The 21,539-nt window shown below is 54.6% G+C and overlaps 1 protein-coding gene across 1 annotated transcript in view; it reads left to right on the top strand.

The window, feature by feature from the left end:
- The window catches only part of DHCR24 (24-dehydrocholesterol reductase), a 28,756-nt gene extending 12,402 nt beyond the window's left edge, over positions 1-16,354 (top strand). The window contains exons 5-9 of the mRNA XM_002915753.3: positions 982-1,245; positions 6,069-6,212; positions 12,102-12,299; positions 12,599-12,777; positions 13,545-16,354. Coding sequence (XP_002915799.1) covers positions 982-1,245; positions 6,069-6,212; positions 12,102-12,299; positions 12,599-12,777; positions 13,545-13,698 — 939 coding nt within the window. The 3' untranslated portion in view covers positions 13,699-16,354. The remainder of the gene's footprint in view (positions 1-981; positions 1,246-6,068; positions 6,213-12,101; positions 12,300-12,598; positions 12,778-13,544) is intronic.
- The last annotated feature ends 5,185 nt before the right edge of the window (positions 16,355-21,539 follow it).

Below are 21,539 nucleotides of genomic sequence, written 5' to 3'. Positions count from 1 at the left end.
GTTATCACTGCTGCTATCTGACAGCGTGCTTAGGTGGGGCCCCAGATGGCCCACTTCTGCTGTTCCAGAGACTTCTGCCAGCCTGCTGCAGAGCTTCCCTGCTTCAGGCCCCTGCCCCCACCCCCCTGCCCTCCACCACAGCCTTACCAAGGGTGTGCAGCATGAGCAGAGACCACACAGGACCGTCCTCTTGGTAAAGGGCCAGACAAGGCTGGACTTTTTCAAAAGGAGCTTTGTGAGAATCGAAGAACTTGAATTAGAATGGCCGGATGAAAAGTCAGTTGTCTGTCTCTAAGACAAATACCAGAACAAGAAATGGTAAGGTTAAAAGCAGATCGTGGAACCAGATGAGGTCTTGCAGGAAAAATGCTGGGTCGGGAGTTAGGCAACCTTGCCTGAGCCCTGGCCTCTCTGTGCTGACTTGTGGGATGCCTGGGGGGAGCCATGTCACCTCTTAGAGCCTCACTTTCCTTACATGTTCACGTGTAAATGTTAGTGGTCTCCCTGAGCTTCAGGGGGCGTTCCACTAAAAGACTGAAAAAGGCTTGTGAGTCTCAGTCATGGCCCATTCTAATGTCCCCTGCCGACCCTGACCCTCTGGAAGCACTTTTCTTTAGCCTGGCCTGGGACCCTTAGCCCTTTACGCTCCGTTTTGGCTCTTTGGGCAGTGCTGGTCCTGGCCTCTTCCTGGGTAGCCTGTGGTCCAGGGGCTGCAGGTGGGTGGAGGAGAGAGGCTGCGCTTTCTGTGAGCATCCCTGGTACAGGGGGCAGTGGAGGTTCACAGGTCATGCTGAAGCCGCAGAGGGAATACAGGCCCAGAAAGTCCTGTTTCTGAAGTTCCTTGTTAGGGTTTACATGACCAGACGGCGACAGAGCAGGAAGTAAGCTGAGACCCTGGGTTCTCTGCACCCCTGTTAACTGTGTGCCACCCCGCGGGGTCCGGGAAGCAGGCTCTCAGCATGTATTGACTCTGCCTCATAGTCGGAAAACTCGGACCTGTTCTATGCTGTGCCGTGGTCCTGTGGGACCCTGGGCTTCCTGGTGGCCGCCGAGATCCGCATCATCCCCGCCAAGAAGTACGTCAAGCTGCGGTTTGAGCCAGTGTGGGGCCTGGAGGCTATCTGCGAAAAGTTCACCCGTGAGTCCCAGCGGCCGGAGAACGACTTCGTGGAAGGGCTGCTCTACTCCCTGGATAAGGCTGTCATCATGACGGGGGTCATGACAGATGAGGCAGAGCCCAGCAAGGTAGGCCGGGGCGTCAGTGGCCAAGGGCCAAGGCCTGGGGAGGAGGAAGGCCCGGGTGGGCTGGGACTGAGCCTGTGCCCCCACCCTTACCCTGCCTGGTGGCCATATTCTTTGAGGCCTCGGTCAGCCCACCTGGGGTTGGGGCCCAGCATCTGCAGTCAGAGCTGTCTTAGACGGGGACGGAAGCCTCCGTTGACTCTGCCCTGAACACCTGCCAGATACGTGTGTGCCCCTGGATCGGTGTAAGCTTTGATCCTTGCAGCAACCCCATTTTCTAGATTAGGGAACTGAGGCTCTAAGAGGTCTGGTAAACTTCCACGAGATGACAGAACCAAGATTTGCATCATGGATCTGATGCCTCAGAATCTAGACGGATATTCCTTTGATGTATGTAATTTTCAATAGCAGCATTTTCTCTCGTGTGAAAGGATTTGTGTGTATGAGAGACTTGGAGAGTATAGATGAGTAAAAGAAAAGAAAATTCTACCGGTAAACATGACCCAAAGCCAGCTCTTGCTAACCGTTTGGTATATTTATTTCCTCTTTTTTCAGTGCATACATGAAAGTGTTTAAGTTATAAAAGTAACGTCACAATGTTGAAATACATAAAGGAAAAGTTAAAGGCGGCTCTGCCCCCAGCCTCACCCCCAGAGTAACTGCTCGTATCGCGGTGCATTCTTCAAGGTGTCTGCGCACGCGTGCGGGCACACCCTTCTTTCCCCCCCCGGTGTCTCGTGACAGTGTGCAAGTAGCTGGCCTAACCCAGTGCTTTCTGATGAACAATCATCTTGCTCCAGATGTCTTGCTCTTACAAATGAGATTGCGTTGAAGATTCTCTGACATCCATCCTTGGCCTCTTGGGCAAGCACTTCTGTAGGATTGAGTCCAAAAATTGGAATTCCTGTCTTAAGGATTGGAGCACATTATGTACTGACAGCCACCGCCAAACAGCCCTTCAGAAGGGGGGTGCGCCTGCCCGCATCCGGCGTCGGCGCGTGAGAATGCCTTTCTCCAACACTCTTGCCAACGCTGGATACGATCACTCCTTCATTTTTGCCAATCTGATAGGGTTAAAAATAGCATCTCGTTTTCTTTTGTGGCTCTCGGGTCACCTTTGGGGTTTGAACATCTCTTTGTACGCTTTTTTCCATTTGTCTTTGGCTGGGACCATCTGTTCAAATTTGCGTTTTCTAGTTGAGTGTGATATGCATTCCCCCACGTGGTTACGTGGCCTTCAAAATTGTCATTTAGTGACAGCAGGGCACTGTGTTGAGCGAATGCCCTGTCATTTCCTAAAGCATGGCCTCATAGTTGGAAATACAGGTTGCTTCCAGTCTTTCCTTCTTTTCTTTAGAGAGAGAGAGCACGCAAGTGGCAAGGGAGGGGCAGAGGGAGTGGGAGACGGAGAATCTTAAGCAGGCTCCATGCCCAGTGCAGAGCCCAACGCAGGGCTTGCTCTCACCACCCCGGGATCATGACCTGAACCAAAACAAGAGTCGACACTTAACCGACTGAGCCACCCAGGCGCCCCAGTCTTTCCTTATTTTAAGGAAGGTAGCTGTGAGCATCTTTTGTCTGCAATTGGAATAATATCGTAAGATACGTCAAAGGACAGGTGCTCTTAAGGCTTTTGATCTAAACTTGTATACTAAAGCCTCTTCAAATTGTAAAGGGCTTGAAAATCATCTGGTACAATTCCCTCTCTAAATAAGGAAACAAGGCCAGGAGGGGGAAGAGACTTCTGTGAGCACTCCTCGCCAACACAGGGCAGATGGAAGCTCAGGGCGTACTCCTAGTTCAGTGTTAGTTCCCCTGCATATCGGTTTCTATAATCCAGCAACAATCACAGACTCTGACCGAGAACCCCTCCTGGTGGGACACTATGGTAGGTGCTGGAACATGGGGATCCTGGAGCAGAAGCGGGAACACTGGACACGGACACGGAGCCAATGTGCCGTGTCGCTCCCCAGGTCCCGGCTCTGCCTAACCCCGGCTGAGGCCCCATCAGTGTGGGTCACCTAGCACCTGGTCACCCAGCGAGGACATCTAGTGCAGATGTTTTCTACCTTCTCCCAGCATTCCCTTAGAGGGGTGTCCCAGTGTGTGTACACCTTCTCCCAGCATTCCCCAAGAGGCTGACGGAGGGGCCGGCATCATGGCCGTGCTCATCCCCCACTCTACTGGCCCTTCTGGTACCTGTTCGCTGTGTTAGATGCTACCTAAGGTTGTAATTGGGCAGCAGGGTTTGTATAACTTTTAAAATGTGGGAACGCTGTAACCAATTCCCTTACTGTCCTAGAAGACCAAGGTCTTACTCCGAGGTTCGCCTGGTGTCGGTGGGAGAGGGGCCGGGCCCCCAGGCTGTCGAGTTTTAGTAAGTGTCCCGACAAGCAAGACCCTGACACCCACCGGGAACAGGGTTGGGGGCGGAGAGTGGCAGATGCCATGAGACATATGGATATTTCATTTGAGGCACGTTTCTTCCGAACGCCCCTGTTGGGCGGGCTGCTCTGGAATTTGACCTTATGTGTCTGGTGCTGGGATGGGCCCTCTGCAGGCCCAGAAGAGCCCCTGGGGGGAGGCAGCCCACCCCGATTTACAGGAGAGGCCCGGAGCTGGAGACTGGCGTGCTCTCTGAGCACTCGGGCTGGAACGGGAGCTCACGTGGCCGTCTGGCTGCAGCGGCGGACCTGTACCCTGGGAGAGACGCGCAATCTGGGTTCTTAACATCTCCCGGGCTTGTCTGGCACGAAGGTTCCTCCGGAGTCAAGGAGCACAAGCAGCGCCCGAACCCGTGTATGCCCCAGTCTCGATTCCATTGTGCAGCTGTGCCGCTGCCTTTGAGGCCAGGCCGCACCTGGGGTCAAGCAGGTTACTCTGCTCCTGTTGGGTTTCACTGTCCCCTGTACCAGCAGGCAGCGGCCAGCGCACGGTGTGCTTTGTCCTGCAACGCTAGCCACGTTAAAACAGACTTGCACAGACAGGCTCTTTAGCCCAGCTTCTTGCCGGCATAGTGGCCTGTTGCACAACAGGAGACACCCAGATGGGCTGCAGTGTTGCTGCCAGAGATGGGGACCAAAAGGCTCCCGGGGGAGGGGCTGGCAAGGGGCTAGGGGGCAGAGGACAGCAAGAGGGCTGGGAACCGACCACTGTGCCCTCTGGGCAGGCGCCATACCAGGCACTTTCCTCGTTGCCTTTTCTGGTCTCCGCAGCCACCCCAGGGTGGGTAGTAGCTCCATTTTGCCAGTTCAAGGCTCGGAGTGACCTGCCCAGGGCCAGCCCCAGGTATTCAAAGTAGGACAAGTGAATCCGCAAACAGTGCACAGGACGATCCCATTTTTGTAAATCCGTGTGTGTGCACAGAAAAGAAAACTTAATGAGTACACATCAGTGTTAGTTACTTCTGGAGGGTGAGGCTGCAAGCTGTCTCTCTGGCCAAGTAGCCAATTTCTGCAGTGTTTGAACTTCCCACAAGGGCTTTACTTTGCTTTTAGAATCAGGAGAAAATAGCGATAGATTTTTTTTTTTTTTTAAATAATGTTCCCATTCCAGGGCACACCATTCAAGGTCCCCGCTGCCCAGCCCTGGCCTCGTCGTGCCATGTGGAATAGGCTTGCGTCCTTGCCCTGCCCTTGCCAGCCCTGTGGCCTCGGGTGCTCTGTTCAACCTTGACGGTTCTGTCCTCATCAGGGAGACAAGGACAGCTCTGCCTTGCAAGGTTAGGGAGGGGATACAGAGCAAGCACGTGAACAGTGCCCAGAGCTTGTTGTGGTTAGTGTCTCCACGAGCTGCCCTGGGACCGCTCAGCTTGCCTCTGCTCCTGCTTTCACCTCCCCATGGTTCCCGGCAATATTCTGCCTCTTCTGTGTGGCCCCTGCTTTCTGCTCCCTCCTCACCTGTGCTGCTCCCCGGCTGGGCATGATCTCACCTGCCCGTAGGACTCAGTGCCTCTCCCAGCCCCTAGGGAAGGTGGTCTGATGTGGGGCCTGAGTGTCGGCAGCCTGTGTGAGTGATTTCTAATAGGCACAGAAAACCTCCCACAAAGTCTGTAGTTTTATTGCCATTTTACATGTGAAGAGATAGGCTGAGAGAGTGGCCGGCCCCAGGTCACAGAGCTGGGGGTGGCGGGGGCCAGGGTCTGGTGTCATCTCTGGAGCCGGTGCTCCTTCCAGGTTGCCGCCCTCCCTCTCTCCAAAAGCATCTGCCTGGAGTTCATTCCATGCACAAGAATGCTGAGGCCCAGAGAGGCTAAGTCATGCTGGGCAGGGCACACTGCCCATGAAGTCCTGAACTGTTTAGGACTGAAGACTGTCTCAATATACGATCTAGGCATTGGAGGCCGGGAGACCAGGGAAGCATTCAGTTCACACTGAGCTTCCTTCGCTGCTGGGGCTGCCTGAGGGGAGCACAGCACCCAGAGGGTCATGGGGCTTGGTCTCGGTGGCAGGGAAAGTGCCACAGTCAGTTAGTGCTGCTGGCCAGGGTCGGCCGAGTGGAAGGGAGGGAGGGAGGAAGGGAGCCCCTGCGTGGCCCTGTGTCCATAAACATTTGCACCTCGGTTCTGTCCGTGAGGGGGAGGCGTGGCTGAGCTCTCTAGACTGGGGAGCCAGCCGTCGGGCCCTGGGCACAGCGCCTAACCTCGCTGTGCTACAGAACGCCCGTTGTGCTCAGCCTCCCCGGGCTTTCAAGAGTCTCAGGGGTGGTGACAGACACGGAGCTTTGAAAAGGCCAGGGGCGCCGAACAGAAGCCGGGTATCACGGCTCCAGCCCGCCAGCCTCAGGCCCTCGTCTGTGGGCTGACGCCGTGCCCTCTGTCATTTCAGCTGAATAGCATTGGCAACTACTACAAGCCCTGGTTCTTCAAGCACGTGGAGCGCTACCTGAAGACGAGCCGCGAGGGCCTGGAGTACATCCCTCTGAGACACTACTACCACCGTCACACGCGCAGCATCTTCTGGGAGCTCCAGGTGAGGCTCGGGTTTGCCAGCCGGCCGGGCAGGGGCCAGGACAGCTGGCATTGCGGCTGCTGTCCCTCCCTGAGGGCAAGAGTGGCTTTGGCCCAGGGACCCGGAGCACCCGCTGACACAACACCCCGGTCCTCTCCTTCGGGGGGCAGCCTGTCCCAGAGCACCGGCTCCGTGCTGGGGAGTGGGGCGCGGGCCGGGTACCTGGGGGCACACGCTCCTGCCCTGCCCTTGAGGAACCGTGGCCTCACCAGGCTGACAGACTCCGGCACGGTAAAGCGCCACAGGGACGGGCCCGGAGGTGGCTCGTTCTGCCGAAGGTCGAGCTTGGCCTTGAAAGGTGAGCAAGGGTTTGCTGTTGTGCGTGGAGGGGTGAGTGCAGTGACATTGGAAAGAGGGGCGACACAGAAGGCCTCTCGGGGTGACTTGTGCTCAGGGACCTGAACACGGGGGCGGGGGGGACGAGCCAGGCAGAGGAAGAGCCGGAGCGTGGGTCCTCAACTGGGCTACGGGGGTTCTTTTTTTTCTAAGTCATATAACCTAGAAATAACCATCTTAATGTGTACCGTTCAGCGGTATTTAGTACATTCGTCACGTTGTGCAACTCGCACCAAAGTTGCTGAGGAGAGGAGCAGCAATCCAGAAGCAGTAATGAGGCGCCAGGAGGAGCCCCCCTCACCTTCGTCAACCCGAGACGTCTCGGTCGTGGGAGAGGAAATGATGCCCTGAGGAGGCCCGCAGGGGCCAGCCAGGCCCTGGCTAAGAGCAGGGAGAGGAAGGCAATGTTGAGAGAAGAGATTGAGGATGGAGGGGCTTTGCTGACGTCAGACCACGAGAACACAGAGGAGGGCTTGGGAGATGAGGGGACGGGGCTGGGTGGAGTCAGATTAAGACACGTTGCATCACGGGAGCAGGTCACGGGGCACCTGGAAGCCATGATGACTAGCTTAAACAGGGTGACAGGCATGAAGCAGTTAGACCTGGCAGTCTCCTAGGAGAGGTGGTCCGTTCTAACTGTGGGCCACGTCTCAGGCTGAAGTGATGGGGCCGTGGCGAGGGGTTGGAGGAGGGGGAGTGGAGGGCTCATGAGCACATGGGAACACGGGGCTCCCCACCCCCATGAGAGCTCCCTTGGGCAGTGTCGAGGCCCGGAGCAGTTGGTGGGCAGTTTGGCCAAACGCAGAAGACACCACAAGTCCCTCCTTGTCCCTGCCAAGAGCAGTGTTAAGGTTGTGGGAGGTGTGTCAAGAGCTTTTGTCAAGAACAAGAACATTTAAGAGCCCGGAAAAGAAAGAGGACCAGCCAGGGACCCCGAGAAGAACATCAGGCAGGTAACACAGTAATCGCTGTGGACATGTTAGCTGTTACGCTGACCACGGTACACACATTACCTCAACCTTCCTAACAGCCCTGGGAGTGCGGGTCCTCGTGTCTTCTCCATTTTACAGATGGGGAAACTGAGGCTTAGTTTGTCCAAAGTAACACAACTCAGGAAGGGGTCGAGTATATTAGTGGTCTCTTGCTGCATAATGGACTGTCTCAAACTTAGAGGATTAAAACAACTGTTTGTTTTTATTATTTTCTGTTATCTTAGTTTCTGAGGGTCAGGGATTGGGGAGGGACTCATCTGGGTGGCTCCAGCTCGGGGTTGCAATCCAGTGTCATGTGGGGCTTGCACGGGGTTGGAGGATCTGTTTTCCAGAAGGTTCCCTCACACGGTTGTTAACAAGAGGCCTCCGTTCCTTGCCACGGGGGGTGCTCCAGCGTCCACATGAAAGGGCAGCGGGAGCCATCCAGGAGACAGACCAAGGAGGGGCCTTGATGCCGTATAGGGCTCGTCTCCTCACACTCAAGGGGAGGCAAATCACACTCCACCTCTTTTGAAGAAAGGACTAGCAAAGCACTTGTGGGCTGTGTGTGTGTGTGTTTGTTTTTAATTCAAGTTCATTAACATATAGCATAGTATTGGTTTCAGGAGTAAGAATCTGTGGTGTTGTTGTGTTTTTGAACCACAGAGCTAAGCTTCATAATGACGTTTGTCTTATATTTTTGCGCCGTTAAGCACTGGCTGTCCTGCCCAGGGTGAAAGGAAGGATCTGGTAGGAGGGGTGTTTTACAACTGAGACTTGCACACAGGGCATCTGGGCGGAGCACCGCAGCACCCACTCCCGTGGAGTTGCAGAAAGAATGTCAAGTGCATGCCTTCTTCCCATCCCCTGCCCTGAACTGCTTCTCCGTCGGGCAGCTCTCCACCCTGGTTCCTCGTTGCTGTATCCACCCTTTGATCAACCACAGCTGGCCGGGGCTGGAGCCGAACCTCTCAGTCCAATCCTGCCATCCCGGGGCCAGGCCTTCCTTCACCCAGCTCAGTTAATCAGCAATCCTGGTCAAGGCCAGCCACATGACCTGCAAGGGCCCAGTGCAAAAAGCAGGGAAAGAGTACCGTCAAAGATACTACCACGGTCTCTCTCAAGTTTGCTACTGAATGTTCTAAGTAAAGAAAAATTAGTTATTTAAGTGATTGGAACGAATTCGCTGTGCATCTCTTAAATATGAATATAGGAGTATTGAACTCTTCACGTGCACGTGTTCCATTCTTAGTGGACCAGTGGAGACGCTGCACCAAACTAGCTCAACTGCGTTTATCTCCCTTCCTGGTAACATTCGCATTCTGCCGACGCTCCAGTGTGGCTCACTGATGTGTAAGGAAGGACTGAAGACAAAGAGGGCTCTGGGCAGCCCCCTTTTCTCTTCCCTTTTACGTCCTCCTTTCCAGCCAGCGTCAGTGGTTGGCCGATACAGGGAAGTAGCACCAGATAGGGTTCTTGGTGGTTTGCGTTTCTTAGAATGCCGTTGTCATGGGGCCTGCCTTTGGGACTTGGGGTCCAGGCTCAGGCCAGGCCCCCTGGATCTGTTGTGGGGCCCCACAAAGCAGAGCAGGCCAGTAGCAGACTGGACACAGGAAAATGGCAAGGGCAGGCGGAGAGCAGGGGACCAGGACTGAAGCCGGGGACACAGGACCTGGGGTTACTCAGAGGCAGAGGAATGAAGAATGGGAAAGACAGAAAGGAGGAGGGCGGGGCACACTGTTTAAAACCTGAACTTTTTCTGAGGTTGAGATTTTGGAAAAGGAATGGTTCTAGCCGATACTTTTGGCTAACCATTGACTGTTTTTAGGGGGGGAATGCAAATGGCTTTTAAACGTGAGAGAGATAATGGGTCTCATTCCATTAAAGCCAGGCGAAATGAAACTGTAGGAGTCCTATCTTTCAACCGCAGGATGGCGGGAGGAGAAGTTTGGCCTGGTTGTGGGGAAATCGCACTCCCTGGTGTCGTTTGGGAGACTGACACGGCACACGCTTTTGCAATGATACCTATTAAAATGGCACACGCTGTTTGAACCAGAATTTTCCACTTCTAGGAATTTATTTTACAGATAAATGAATGTGTAAATAGGCAAAGACACATGTAGAAAGGATATGTGCTAGAAAGTCTGGAAGTCATCTAAACGCTCCTCAGTACAGCACTGATTAACTCAGTTAGGGTCCGTCTATACAGGAGGGCAGTGATCAGCACGCGTTGTCTGTAAAGGGCCAGATGATCGTTGTTTGGGTTTCGTGGGCCACGAGCAGGTCTCTCTAGGGGCCGCTCTGCGCTTACAGCCTGGAAGCCGCCACAGACCATATGTAAACACACGGGCATGGCTGTGTCCCAGTGACGCTTTATCTGTGGACCGGGTTTGTCCCAGAAGCCATCGTCTGTGGGTCCCTGCAGGGCAGTGTTAGCACCCACAACCAAGCAGGTGCGGGCTGGCCGTGCACCGAGGCCCAGGAGGGAGTGAGAAGCACAAGGCTGTTCCATGCCACCGTTTGTGAGCTGTTGGTTTGTAAGCCCATCCACGCGTCTGCGCATCAAGTGTGTCTAGAAAGGGACACAGATCATTCCTAGCAATGGCTGCCTCTGGGGAGGGGGCAGCAGTCGGGGTGGGGAGGAAGGAAGTGGGCTCAGGACTAGGGGGGAAATGGGGTGAAGGTCATGAAAAGAGGCCTAACCTTTGGATGGCTGAGATTTCTGCTGTGGGTGTGCGTGGCTTTTCCAAAAACAAGCGAGGAAACAATGAAAGCCGAGCTGCACATTGTTCCCCGGTCATGTGCCAGGATCAGGGTAGGTGCCAGGATCTAAGAGCCCAGCAGAGCGTGGTCGGGTCCCTCCCTCGTAGGAGTGGGCTGCCAGTTGGAGAGCTGGCTCTGGGGAGAGGAGGGAGGGTCACTCGGCCTCCAGAACTTACCACCTTAGTTCCTTTGGGAAGCCACCCCTGGCCCCTAGTCGGATGTGGGCCCTGTGTCTTCTTGTCCCAGCTCTTCCCACACTGTGGTCCTATGGCCTATCTCTTCAACACCTGAGGACAGGGATAGCCGGTTATCTTGGTATCCCCAGCACCCGGCATGGAACGTCATACCTGACCTCATAGGCACCTCATAATTGTTTAATGAATAAAGGAATGTCCTTGGGGGCACCTGGGTGGCTTAGTCGGTTGAGCGTCTGACCCTTGATTTCGGCTCGGGCCCTGGTCTTGGGGTTGTCACATGGAGCCACGCATCCGGCTTTGCGCTCAGCAGAGAATCTGCTTGTGTCTCTCCCTCTGCTCCTCCCCCAGCTCATGCGCAGGTGCTCACTCTCTCTCCGAAATAAATAAATAAAATCTTAAAAAAATAAAGAAAAAAAAGGAGTGTCCTTGGCTTCAAGAATGCTACTTCGGGAAGATAGGCTTGGAGCAAGAGAGGAAGACAGTGAGTGGAGGGAGGCCACAGCCTTCGCCGTCGGGGCCGGGCAGGATGGCCAGCTGGTGGGAGACATGGTGGAGCTGGGGGGCAGCACGGGGTATTGTCGGAAGCAGTGCTGAGGGAGGGGGCTCCTCCCCGGTGGTGGGTTGAGCATAAAAGAGGAAGAACAGCCTCGGCTCAGGAGGGTGTCCAGGGAGGCCAAGCTGGGGGAGGCAGGCAGGGTAGCACTGTGAAGGGCCGCAGGCACGAGAAGAGAAGGGGCTAGTTCTGCCTAGGGTTGGAGGTTAGCCGTCAAACTTGGCCTTGAAATTTCAGGTGACGGAGAATTTGCTTTTGTGCGTGGAGGGGTGGGGAGCAGTAACATTTTAAATAGGAGTCGGAGAAGGCCTCTCAGGAGATGTTGTGAACCCGTGAGCTCGTGCATGACCCTGAGCCAGACCTTGCCCTCCCCAGGGAGAGCGGCCCCTGGCTGTGACACTAGGGAAATTGCTTCAGCCCTCTGACTAGCGCTTTTCTCATTCAATAACATTTATTTCTCAACCATTTACAAAATGCCTTCTGTGTGCCAGCCACTCTGACCTGACAATAGGAATTAGAGCAATCTTATCTTGCTCCCGGCCCTGGGCTAGGTGCCTTCTAGTTAGTATTTCATTATTCCCTGGTTTTACAGATAAGGAAACTAAGCTCAAAGAGGTTACGTAACTAGCCCAAGGTCATCGCCACAGGTAAATACCAGAGCTAAGGCTCAAACCCAGACGCTGCTGGGCAAATCCTGAGTACCACCGCTCCCCTCCAGACAGGAGGAGTGCGCCCCCTTTTTTTTTTTTAAAGATTTTATTTATTCGACAGAGAGACAGCCAGCGAGAGAGGGAACACAAGCAGGGGGAGTGGGAGAGGAAGAAGCAGGCTCCCAGCGGAGGAGCCTGATGCGGGGCTCGATCCCATAACGCCGGGATCACACCCTGAGCCAAAGGTAGACACTTAACAACTGCGCCACCCAGGCGACCCAGAGTGCGCCCTGTCTTATGGAGCCGCGAACGAGGACCTGGCCCCTGGCCCACTCGGCCCTGTGGGCTGCCCCTTTCCATGGCCAACCTTTGTCTTTCAGGACATCATCCCCTTTGGCAACAACCCCGTCTTCCGCTACCTCTTTGGTTGGATGGTGCCGCCCAAGATCTCCCTGCTGAAGCTGACCCAGGGCGAGACCCTGCGCAAGCTGTACGAGCAGCACCACGTGGTGCAGGACATGCTGGTGCCCATGAGGTGCCTGTCGCAGGCGGTGCACACCTTCCACAACGACATCCACGTGAGCTGGGGTCGGGACCCTCTGGGCCTGTTTTCCCAGCTGTAAAAAGGGCCTGCTCCTTGATGGCCCTGATAGGAGAGAAGGCGTGGGGCTGCTGCTGAGCCCTTCTGTGAACTGTCCGCATTTGTGTCCTCTAACGTGGTGAAGTGGGGGTGCTGTCGGCCATAGCCTCGGGGATTGCGAGCGAAGCTGTGGACAGCCAGAGAGAGGGGTTCCTGGGTGGGGGTGGCCTGGGCCCACCATGAGCCTGGCACCTGTCGGCGAAAAAGCACCAACGCCCCTCTCCCTGGTCCACCCAGGTCTACCCCATCTGGCTGTGCCCATTCATCCTGCCCAGCCAGCCGGGCCTGGTGCACCCCAAGGGAGATGAGACCGAGCTCTACGTCGACATTGGAGCATATGGGGAGCCACGCGTGAAGCACTTTGAAGCCAGGTCCTGCATGCGGCAGTTGGAGAAGTTTGTCCGAAGCGTGCATGGGTGAGTGGCCAGAGCGTGGCACGCTTCCTCCGGCCGCCAGCCCCAGGGTACTGCTGCCGGGGGTGCAGAGTAAGGTCAAGGTGGCCGAGCCCGGAGCCAGACCCGCTGGCCGCCCCGGGAGTGTGAAGCCGCAGCAGCCTCTGGTTTGGAAAGCGCCTTGTGAAAGTCCAGAGGTGGGATTTCTCACCGCTCTTCCTCACACCCCTCCCATGAACACACCAGCATCCCCCAGGGCCCAGGCCAGAGCCCCAGGATCACCCTGCCCCACTCCCCAGGCCGGTGGTGGTCTGGTTTTAGATAGGTTCCGGGCTGCTCCTTGGGGTTGGAAGAGCGCAGCGAAGGAAGGAGGGATTCAAGACTGAAAGCCACACAAAGGTCCAGGACAGCATAGCTCAGAAAGCAGCCTGGAACAAACACTCGATGTGTTTAACACAGACGCATCCCAAAATAGTCATGCTGATTGCAAAAACCAGGAAAAAGGAGTACTGTGCGATTCCATGGATACGAAAGTCCAGAATCCATGGGGACAGAATGCTGAGCCGCCTGGGTGGAGGAGGGCAATGGACAACACAGGCCCATGATAAAGTTTGGGGGGTGGTGGGTGTGGGGGCAAGCCCTCCTGTCCTGCCCCCACCCCCACCCCACTGGGTCAGCAGGGGGTACATGAGAAATCCTCCATAAGCGCTTCCTGAGGCGCATCGGGGACACAGCTGGGGCCTCTTGGGTCCCTTCCCCTCCCTGCAGCCTCCCCCTCCTTTGCTTCCCAGGTTCCAGATGCTGTATGCCGACTGCTACATGAGCCGGGAGGAGTTCTGGGAGATGTTCGACGGCTCCCTGTACCACAGGCTGCGGGAGCGGCTCGGTTGCCAGGACGCCTTCCCCGAGGTGTACGACAAGATCTGCAAGGCCGCCAGGCACTGAGCCGGGGCCCCCCGGAAGGAGACAGACACGAGGGTGGGCCCTGTCCCCAGGTCCAGGAGGCATCTTCTCTTCACTCAAGCTTGGCTGCTCTCCCACATCCACACTTCCAGAAAGAACCCCCTCCAGCAATCCCACCCAGACTGGCCCCACCGCTAACTCTGGCTCCCTGGGGCTGCCGCATGGGGGGCAAAGGTCGTGGGCTCTGGAGTCAGACATACCTGAGTCCAGTTCCCAGTTCAGCCACTCATGAGCTGTGTGACTCTGGGCGAGTCACTCAGCCGCTCTGAACCCAGCTGTCCATCTGCTGAAAGGGGGTCGCAGTGCCTGCCCGCAGGCCATTGGCCCCCGGGCCCGGCGGCGGTCTCGCTGGAGGTGCGGCTGTGTGGACTGTGGCTTCCCGTTCAGCACTGCATCTCCCTGCTGAGCCGTGGAGTCAGCACTGAGTCCGGGAAGGCCCCTCGTGAGGTCACCTGGGCGCAGGTTTGGCGGGAAGGGTGAAGGGGAGGCTCTCGAGTCACACCGCTGTTGCTTCAGTCAGCCAGAAGTGCCCCTCACAGAGAGAAGGAAGGAAGCTTCCTGTGTCTCCCTGGGCTCTCTGGAAGGCAACAGATGGGGCAGGCAGGCCGAAGATGTGCTGTGCCAAAGCCAGGTCCCAATCCAAAGTTCCCTCCGCCATCCTTGGTGACGCCCTGCCCCTTCCTCCTTCCCGCCCAGGCTTGCGGGCCCACCGCAGCCATCACCCACGTCTCAGAGAGGACCGTGTCCTCAGAGAAGACGTTTCAGGGCTGGCTTCTGTCCCAGCCCAGGCAGAGTGGCTCCCGCTCTGAACTGGGTCCGGAGCACCTGCGCCCATCTGTGGCTCCCCGACCCTCTGTGCCTCTTCTGGTCCCCAGAGCCTGCCTAGTCACAGTGGGGGTGCATCGACGCTGCTCTGCGGCATGCGGTGGGGGGTGGGGGTGGACCCCACCAAGCAGGAAGATGGAGGCTTGGTGTGGATTCTCACCATGGGGTCCAAAGGAAAGACCATCAACTTGTTTTCTCCAACCGCTCCTCCTCCCTTCGTTCTCCCCGGCCCACAGCTGTAGTTAATTTCAGTGCCTTACAAATCCTAAGCTCAGAGAAAATTAGCCCCGGTTCCCTTCCAGAAGGAAGGGAACCTCCCTAGGTCCTTCCCAGCTTGTTAAAGCTTGGTTGTTTATGCAACTCCATCTGAAGAACGGCCCGGCCTCTGCTGAGGACCCAGCGTCTGAGAAGGAAGTGTGTCATGTAGGGAGCTGGGATTGAGTGACCTGTGCCAGGCAGTGACGTGCTGAGAGAGCGACACAGAGTGAGAGCGAGCACAGCACTAGGAGGCAGGAGCTGGCTCTCAGTCCCCGCTGCCTTGTCAGCAAGCTGTGCGACCGTGGGGAGTCATCTGGCCTCTGAGCTGCAGCCCCTCACCTCCCCGGTGGGTATAGCCAAGACCTCCCCCGGCCCTTCCACTGTGGGAGCACATGGCTGTCCTAGACTGTGGGCTTGCAGTGCCTGCACAAGGCCAGATCAAACATAAGTCCTCCCAGTGGACACTTGGGTTGTCTCATGTAAATAAGGTCCTTCCTTCAGCCCAAGGCCAAGCGCACCGATGGTTTGCAGGGAAATTCTGTCTGGTCACTGCAGGTCGCCAGAATCCCGGTGGAGCCAGGCTTTCCCGGGGGGAGGCTCAGCCGTCCCACTGTGGGCTCGACACACTAACAGGTGTCCTCGCATGGCCCTGTGAGTGCTGGGCGCATTAGTGGTACTCAGAGGGCACAGGAGCCCCCCCTCCTCCCCTCCTCATTTGGCCTCTGGAGAGGGCATGAGAAAAAAGTACGAAACCTCACCCTCCAGCTTGTCTGCAGAGCGCTTGCAGTCTGGCCTTGGCCCCCATGGTGGGCTCCTGCGCTTCGATGCGAAACTGATGAGCCTACTTCCCGTGGAGGAATGGTTAGCCCGAGCACGGCGAGCCCGCGACGGCGGCCCCAGCGTTCCCCCGACGGGCGTCCATCCTTACGCCGCTGGGAGGGTAGCCAGAGACGCCAGCAGCCTCTCTCGCCCTGAGCCCTAGAAAAACCAAACGCCTGCCCTTCGCAGACCTTACCCGGAAACTGGGGCTTGGAAGGGAAGGTCTCGGGATCACAGCAGCCTCAGGTTTAGGTTTCACTCCCGTCAAATCCTGCTCCAACGGGGGCAGACTTCCAGGCATGGCAAGTCACGTGACCGGCTTTTTCCCGTAGCCAGCCCCGCCCCTGTCCATCCCTGTGGTGGTTTTGGGAGAGCGAAACTTGGCCCTGGGGGGAGTGTGTGTGGAAAGTGAAGGAATAAGCCTTTCCCTTCCAGAGCCCCAAGTTTCTGGGCTGCACGAAGGTTTTCTGTAGAATCCTCATTGTGGCCAGTTTCTTCGGCTAGAAGGACGCATCATTTCATCAGCTCTTCCGGAAGGGGTGGGGGGGTGCGTGCAGCAGTGCATGGTGTGTGGTTTTTATTTTTCCCAAGAGCATGGGGACCAAGGAGAAAGGCTGAGCATCCCCTAGCAGGCTCTTTCAGCTGCAGGAGTTGTGCCCGCTATCCAGAACACTTCACATCCACGTGGCCGTGTGGCCGCTGCTTCTATAAAAATAAAAGCGTGACCTGGAAACCAGCCTTTGTCGTTTCTTGTTTGGGGGACCACAACGTGGAGTCAGGCTTGGGCTCTGGCGCCGGCCGGCTTTCCCCCTCTGGACCTGCGTGCCCGTGGACAGGGGCTGAAGGAGTGCCAGGTATGGTCGGGCCAGGGGATCGTGGGCAATTTTCCCATTTTTGAACGTCTGCCACTGGTCACAGTGTGACCTGGCATAGGTGTAAATGGGATCCCACTGACCGCAGGCGGAGAGGCTGGAAGCCAGAGGACCAGTGAGAAGGGCCCAAGTGAGGGGTGATGGTAGCTCAGATCAGAAAGGGGACAGCTTTTCGGGGCATCAAACATGGTCACCAGGAGCTACAGTCCTGGCTTGTCCACTTGGTCACAAAGATCCCTTCTTTGAACTACTAGAGCCGCACTTCCCAGCCTCCCTTGCACTCAGGTGTCTCCTGTCTTCAGATGTGAGCAGAAGTGGGAAAGACCATCCACAGGAGGTTCTGGCACGTTCCCCTTTCTTAGCTGGATGCCAGTGACAACCAGGCCATAGGCTTTGGCAGGGTCACCAGTTGAAAGGAGCCCGCATCCTGAGTCTGAAAAACTGCCCATCACTGGACCCCTGGCCTGGCCTGCTACACACGCCAGAAATAAGAGCTTGGTAGCTGAGTCCCCACAACTTGGGAGTGTTCCCTAGAGCTCTTGAATTCACCCTCGTCAGGCCCAAATGAGCAGAGCTAAGAGCTGCGTTTAGTACGCATGGATATGCACAAGGGACATTTTCCTAAAGTGTGTGTGACATGGGGGTCCCATTCTAAGGTTGTTTGGGAAGAACACTTGAGGACATTTCCAGTCGTTCAGCCTCACCAATCTGTATTTTTGTGAGCTCTCCTTGAAGGAGAAATCTTTAATGTTCCTTAAAACGGAATTTGTATCTTAAGCCTTAAATATCACGTGACACAATCTCGTTTTGGATCTTCATTTCTTACCAGAAGCCAGTCAGTTTACACCCCCATTTTACGGTGAGAAAGCGAAGCTCAAGGAAGGTCAAGTGATTTGCTGGAAGGTCACATGGACGCTATGAGCGAATTCAACAAGGACGCAGAGCTGTATCTCGTCTCACAGCACCGAAGTAGGGAATGAGCCTTGGCCAGCGCCAGCTCTACGGTCGCTCCATCTCTGGAGGCGGTGAAATGAGCCCCCCACGTCCCGGGGCCTCACCTGTAGCGGGAGGTCGGGCGGGGTTCACCGCGCCATCTGCCGAGAAGGGAGGCAGGGAGTGCTCGGCTCTGAGCCAGGGCCGTTCCTCCCACCGGAGCCCTTCTTGCCTAAACAGACCCTCGGCCCACACACGCGGTGTCCACACACTGGCGTTCACATTACAGTAGCGACAGTTGGTTTTCCAAACTTGGCTTAGTGGTGCAAGAAATCACACAACGCAAGTTAAATGTAGACATATTTTTAAACGAGGCTTCCTAGTTCTGTCGTGGTGATTCAGTGGTCTACAGGTTTCATCTTGCATGACTACTCGAATTATTCAGGCGACTGGCCAGGCAGACTGTGCTGAGAAAGATAGCGAGGCTTTGCTGAGGTCTAGGAAGGGGTATTGCGATGGTGCTAGGTAGGGATGTGTATGTTGAAGCCCTAATGTAATGGTTGGTATTGGGAGGTGGGACCTTCTGGGAGTAAGCAGGTCATGAGGGTGGAATCCGCATGGTGGGATTGGTGTCCTTAGAAGAAGAGACTCCAGAGATCTAGCCCTTTCTCTGATTGCTGCCATGTGAGGATACGAGATGTCCATCTGCAAACCAGTAGGAAGGCTCTTACCAGACACGGGATCTGGACTCGTCAGCCTCCAGAACTGTGAGACATAAATATTGTTTAATTCACCAAGTCTATGGTAAGTTGTTATAGCAGCTTGAACAGCTGAAGACAGATGGTGTGACAATTGTTGACCCAACGGACCCAAAAGTAGCTGAATCCCGATCTGGCCATCCCCTCTCCTCCCCACGGGGATCCCTAGGGAGCTGTCCCAGGGAATGAGTTTTTTAATGGGGCACTGCAAGGTAATAGAAAAAATATATAGTGGTCTCTGTCCCCAGTTCTCGGCACAGGGCTCCTAAAAAACAAAACAAAAGAAAACAAAACCCAAAAACCTTTGCAATTGCCTAAGTGATAAGAGCACTAGAAACACCTTTCTTCTAATATTTGGCCTTTGACCCTGATTCCTGACTCTGAGCTCCTAAATCCCTTGGAATTTCCTGGGTGATAGGAGTATCTTTTGTCCTAATGAGGCAACTCTGTGTGGGCTCCTGGTGGGCTCGGGGATGGAGCTCCAAGGGTCCAGTTAGAGAAGGTGAAACTCCCTTTAGGGCCAAAGGACCAAGATAGGACCAACAGCAAGGGTCAGGCTTGCTGAGGCCCAGGGCGGGCAGCGAAGACCCCACATGACAAGGATTCAGGATGTGAGCTCTGAACAGGAAGGGCTTTCCCTCCCACCTGGCCTGGCTGTCGTGCCTGGGGTCACCGTGGACTCGAGGTACAAGGCACTGGATAGGGTTCCTGATGGTCAGAACCATCACCCTCGGTTACTGAGAACCTGACACAGCCAAGAAAATCTCATCCGACTAACTGTGCTTCGGAAGCAGAAATGCTGTGCAGCCTGGGGAAACCCGTCCCTTCGCTGAGCCTGTTTCCTCTTGCAAAAAGCCGGCGGAGCTCCATCGGGCCGAGGTGGTAGATGACCGGCTAGCTAGTTGCAACAGGACTGCCTACGGTGTTATGTTACCTGTGGCCTAGGTGGCAGGGCGGTGCTGGAGTTGCAGGTCCGGTGACATGGTTTGTGAAAGGCCGCGTGTGCTCTGCTCCGGGCTTCCCGCAAATTCAACTGCTAGTTGAAGAAGAAACTGCTAGAAGAAACCGCTACCCCGCTAAGTGACCAGGGAGAGGCTAGATCCTGACGTGACTTCTATGAGATATATGTGCCAGAGTGCTCACCCCAGTCTTTCGGGAACTTCTGCAAGAGATTGACCTAGAACTGGTGGTGGGCAAACGTTTTCCCTGCCGTGGAACTCTTTCTCTCCAAAGCTTTTTGTCCAACATACAATAAACAGGCTTTGTACTTTGGTTCAAGCAGGGCAAAGCTAAGAGCCCCACGCTCACGGCCAGCCCTCCTGCCTTCCTTCCCCGGAGGTCACCGGACGCCTCAGCAGAGCCCAGGAAACAAACCTCCACTTTCCATCTCTTATAGCCTTGCCCAGGTGAAAAGGGCAAAGGTCACAAGGAGCCGGATTTCAGCTCGGCGTCCATAGGACCCTTTTGCAGGGCGCGCTGCCCTGTGCTGGACGGGGCTGTCTCGTCGGTGTGTAAGGAGCTGGACAGACAGTTAACTGTTGTGGAGTAAAGGAGGAGTCCCCAAAGTCAGATGCCCAAGCCAGAGGTCTGGCAGGAGACACAGTGGGATGCCAGAAAAAAGTACTAGCGCTTGTGTTGGTCTGGGTCAATAGCAGACCCTGAGGCAAGGATTTGAGCGCACGTCATTCACTTGGGCGGTGAAGAAAACAACAGTGGGTTACCGCTGTGGGCCGCTGGAGTCGATCGTGTGGGGCGGAAACTCTGAAAGCCAGAGTAGACCAGACACCTCAGAGTATATCCCACAAGGAGTGAGTTTGCTGGGTGTTTCTATGCCAACTCCATCAGTCACATTCGAGGGCAGTTCCTGAGGGGTGTTAATTCCTGTGGCCCTTCCAACCTTCCATGGAAGGAAGCCTTCCATGGCAGCCAGAGAACCTTTCACTCCATTATGGCTGGATGTCCCTTCTTCGCATACGTGACTTTCGTAACACATAGAAGTTCACTGGTATTTCGAGACAAAACACTTAAAGGAACTGCCTCATTTAAAGTTGTCACACAGGTTTCTCTTACAAAAAGGCATGCATTCCAAAATTGCTAACCTGCTCCGTGCCGACAGTGAGTGTCAGGAATATGACAGCTAACACATATATTTGGAAAAATGCACTTATCCTATAAGGTAAAGCGATCTTTTTTCTTTTTTTCTTTTTCTTTTCTTTTTTTCTTTCTTTTTTCTTTTTTTCTTTTTTTTTTTTTTGAGAGAAAGCAAGGGAGAGCCCGTGCATGCATGCCTACAGAAAGGGGGTGGAGAGGGCCAGAGGGAGAGGGAAAGAGAGAGAATCTTAAGCAGGCTCCATGCCCAGCACAGAGCCTGACAAGGGGCTCAATTCCACGACCCTGAGATCATGACCTGAGCCGAAATTAAGAGTCGGATGTTTAACCCACAGAGCTACCCAGACACCCCAAAGGTAGAATGATCTTTTCAAAAAGTTTTTTTGTGTATATTTTTAACTTTTTATTTTGAATTAATTTTAGACTTACAGAAAAATTGCAATGATAATATAGAGTTCCCCTGCCCCCTCACCCAGCTCCTTCCAACACTAGTATCTCCTACATAACCACAGTGGAATGATCAAAGCCAAGAAATTAACATCGGCTTCCTGTTATTAACTAAATCACAGACCTCATTTGTATCTCACCAATTTTTACACGAATGACCTTTCCTTTCCAGAACTGACTCTACATTGCTCTTAGTTGTTAATTATTTTCTTCAAATATAATCATTTACATCTAATAAACTGCACATCGTTCAACTGTACAATCTGGTCAGGCTCCATATTTGTATGGACACACCACAGTTGTGTTTATTCGTTCACCTGTTGGTGGACATTTGGGCTCTTTCTAGTTTGCGGCCACCACAAATAAAGTGGCTGGGAACGTTATAGTCTTTGTATGGACATACACTCTCATTTCTCTCGGGTAAATACCCAGGAGAGGAGAGACTGGATTAGATGGTAGGTGTGCAGTTAGTGTTTTACCAAACTGTTGTCCAATGTAGTTGAATCACTTTACATTTTCCACCAGTGGTCTATGAGAGTTCCAGTTTCTCCACGTCCTCACCAACACTGTGCATGGTCAATCTTCTTAATTTTAGCTTTTTTAATGGGTGCGTAGTGCTACCTCATTAGGGCTTTAATTTGCGTTTCCTTAATGACTAATATATATATTCTGGAGGTAACTCCTTTATCAGATCTATGATTTGCAAATATTTTCTCCCAACCTATGGCTTAGTCTTTCCATTCTCTTTTTTTTTAAGATTTTATCTATTTATTTGACAGAGATAGAGACAGCCAGTGAGAGA

The sequence above is a fragment of the Ailuropoda melanoleuca genome, chromosome 2 (genome assembly GCF_002007445.2).
Source record: "Ailuropoda melanoleuca isolate Jingjing chromosome 2, ASM200744v2, whole genome shotgun sequence".
NCBI lineage: Eukaryota > Metazoa > Chordata > Mammalia > Carnivora > Ursidae > Ailuropoda > Ailuropoda melanoleuca.
The sequence above is the reverse complement of the archived record's forward strand: the minus strand, read 5'-3'. Positions and strand labels throughout refer to the sequence as shown.